The 2,711-nt window shown below is 53.5% G+C and overlaps 1 protein-coding gene across 1 annotated transcript; it reads left to right on the top strand.

Moving 5' to 3' along the window:
• The first annotated feature begins 123 nt into the window (after positions 1 to 123).
• JUNB (JunB proto-oncogene, AP-1 transcription factor subunit) lies at positions 124 to 1,181 on the top strand. The gene has a single exon (XM_018573905.1). The coding sequence runs from the start codon at positions 227 to 229 to the stop codon at positions 1,070 to 1,072; it is 846 nt and encodes a 281-aa protein (XP_018429407.1). The 5' UTR covers positions 124 to 226; the 3' UTR covers positions 1,073 to 1,181.
• Positions 1,182 to 2,711: the final 1,530 nt, after the last annotated feature.

Raw genomic sequence — 2,711 nt, forward strand, 5'->3', positions numbered from 1 at the left:
CCCCCCCCCCCCCTTCTCACGCTCGGCAGTAGTGACGTCAGCCCGCGCCCAATCCGCGGCCGCCTTTCAGCTTCCGGGGGGCGGGACCTGTGTATAAAGCCTCTGGCGCTGTGATGATCTCTGTTAGAAGCGAGTCAGCCTGCTCACCGGTTGGAGCTGTCAGCGGAACTGCTGTAGATTTTTCGGCACCTGTCAGCTTTCTCTGCCCCCTTCGTCCTCCGGTCTCATGTGCTCCAGGATGGAGCAGCCCTTCTACCATGATGACTCAATGCTGTCTGCTTACTCCAGACCGGAGCAGGGGCTGCTGAAGCCCAGCCTGACTTCCTTAAACGAGCACTACAGGGGAGCCAAGCCAGACCTGTCCTACTACTCTGAGCAGCCCAGCCTGAAGATGTCTGCTCCGGAACTGGAGAGGTTAATCATCCACAGCGGCCCCGGGGTCATCAACGGCCCTAACGGGGGTCCGCTCTTCTACCGTGGGGGCACAGAGGAGCAGGAAGGCTTCGTGGACGGCTTTGTCCGGGCCCTGGACGACTTGCACAAGATGAACCGTGACGCCCCCCCCAACGTGTCCCTCGGGGGTGGCTCCGTGCCCATGAACGGAGGTGGAGGGTCGCCGAATGGCACCACCATGTACCATGACCCGGCCGTCTACACCAACCTGGCTACCTACAACTGCTACAGGCAGCCGTCGGCCACCATCAACTACCTGCCGCACAGCTACGGGGGTGCCAACTTCAAGGAAGAGCCCCAGACGGTGCCTGAGGCCGGCAGCAGGGACAGCACGCCCGCCCCTCTCTCCCCCATCAACATGGAAGAGCAGGAGAAGATCAAAGTGGAGCGGAAGCGTTTGCGGAACCGGCTGGCTGCCACCAAGTGCCGGAAACGCAAGCTGGAACGCATCGCCCGCCTGGAGGACAAGGTGCGAGACCTGAAAAGCGAAAACAACGGGCTGAGCGGCACCGCCGGTATGCTGCGGGAGCAGGTGGAACAGCTGAAGGTCCGGGTGAGAGAACACGCCAGGCACGGGTGTCAGCTGCTGCTAGGAAGCAAGGGGCAACCAGTGTTCTGAAGACTCCAAACTGCATGCCCAGGTGTCCACCAGCACCCCCTCTTGGCAACCCCTCCTTTAAGACTTGACTACAAAACACTCAGGGGTTGGTTGAGAGGTGGGAGAAGAGCAAGAACTGTGCCCGTTGTGAGTCAAACCAGGCAAGAACTGAGCCTGAGGAGGGTCTAAAGTTACAAGAACTGAGCCCTATGTGGGTCTAGGGGGCATTGACCGTGCCCTCTGGGTCTAGGCTGCAAGAACTGTGCTCTTTGTGGAACGAAGCAAGAAAGAACTATGCCCTGGGAAGACCCAGGCTTTGAAAACCTGAGCCCTTTTGTGGGTCTTTGAAAGGACTTTGCCCCCCCAGTGTGGGTCTTTGAAAGGACTGCGCCCCAGTGTGGGTCTTGCTTTGACCAGAACCGAGCCTGAAAGGGCAAGAACTGCTCCTTGTGAAGGAATTGAGGACAACACCAGGCTTAGGCAACTATGGCTCCCCAGCTGTTGTGGAAGTCCAAGTCCCACCCGTCTGGAGCTTCTGGTTCCACAGCAGTTGGAGAGGCAACCAGTTCCCTAACCCCTGGCCCTAGATGAAAGGGAGAGACTTTCTAACGTTAGAGGAGTGTGGGGTCTTGGATGCTGTCTGCAAGCACCCATCCAATCATGATAATGCTGCTCCATCCCAGCACTCCAGAAGGACCACGTGGTGAGATATGTAGTTCCCTTAAGCCGAACTCTTCATCTGTGGTCGGACAGAAATCGCCAGCGTGCCTTTAGTCGAGGTCCTGCTAGGCTGAGACACCATTCCACAGCTGCAGAGCGAGGCTCGCCCGGCCCGTTGTCTTAACCCTTTCGTTGCCGCGAGGAAGTCGCTCGGCCTCGTAGCAGCAGAAGGGTTAACGCGCGGTGACTAATCCCTTCCCCAGCACTTAAAAAAAACGTCTTCCTAACTTCTGCCCGTAAAATAGGGAAGCGAAGGCAGACCATGTGACTGCAACTTGTGAGAGGGGAAGGGCGGGTCGTTTTGGGACCAAGGGAACGAACCATGCATTCCATAATGGTGATACCGAGTATCGAGACACTGATCGAACGTCATGCACTGTATCGGGTAACCTCACAGCAGTGTTTGGGTTGAAACTGGATAAAATAGAAAAAAAACTGTACGCCGGTGACAGTCGGGAGTGCAACCTTATAGAGTTTTATTTTCTTTCAGTGAAGTTTACAGAAAAAGCACCAACTTTCTCTTTTTAGACACCTTTGCCCTCTGCCAAGACCTCTTCCCCTCTATAGTATGGCAGGCCGATACTACGGCTTGACAGACGCGGCAAGCAAGGTGGAACCCGTTTCGGGGGTTTTCTGCAGGTCTTGGAAACCCCTCCCCCCCCTTTGAGTATTTAAATAGATGATGCACCGTTTATTTAAGAACAATGCACATAAAAGGTACTTTTCAGGAAGCTGGGAATTTTCACAGTGTTTGTTATTTCATGAAAGTGCTGAATTAACAGAGAAAATATTTTTATGTTTTGAATGAAAACAAAAAAGTTCTGAAAATGTATTTTTTTTTTCTTTGTTTGTTTTTATACTGCAATGTGTGCTGTACAAATGTTTTATATTTGTCTGGTTTTTGTATTTAAGTAAATAATATTGTTTACAACTGAAATTT

The sequence above is a fragment of the Nanorana parkeri genome, unplaced genomic scaffold (assembly GCF_000935625.1).
Source record: "Nanorana parkeri isolate BGI_ZX_2015 unplaced genomic scaffold, ASM93562v1 scaffold2603, whole genome shotgun sequence".
In the NCBI taxonomy this organism is placed as follows: Eukaryota; Metazoa; Chordata; class Amphibia; order Anura; family Dicroglossidae; genus Nanorana; species Nanorana parkeri.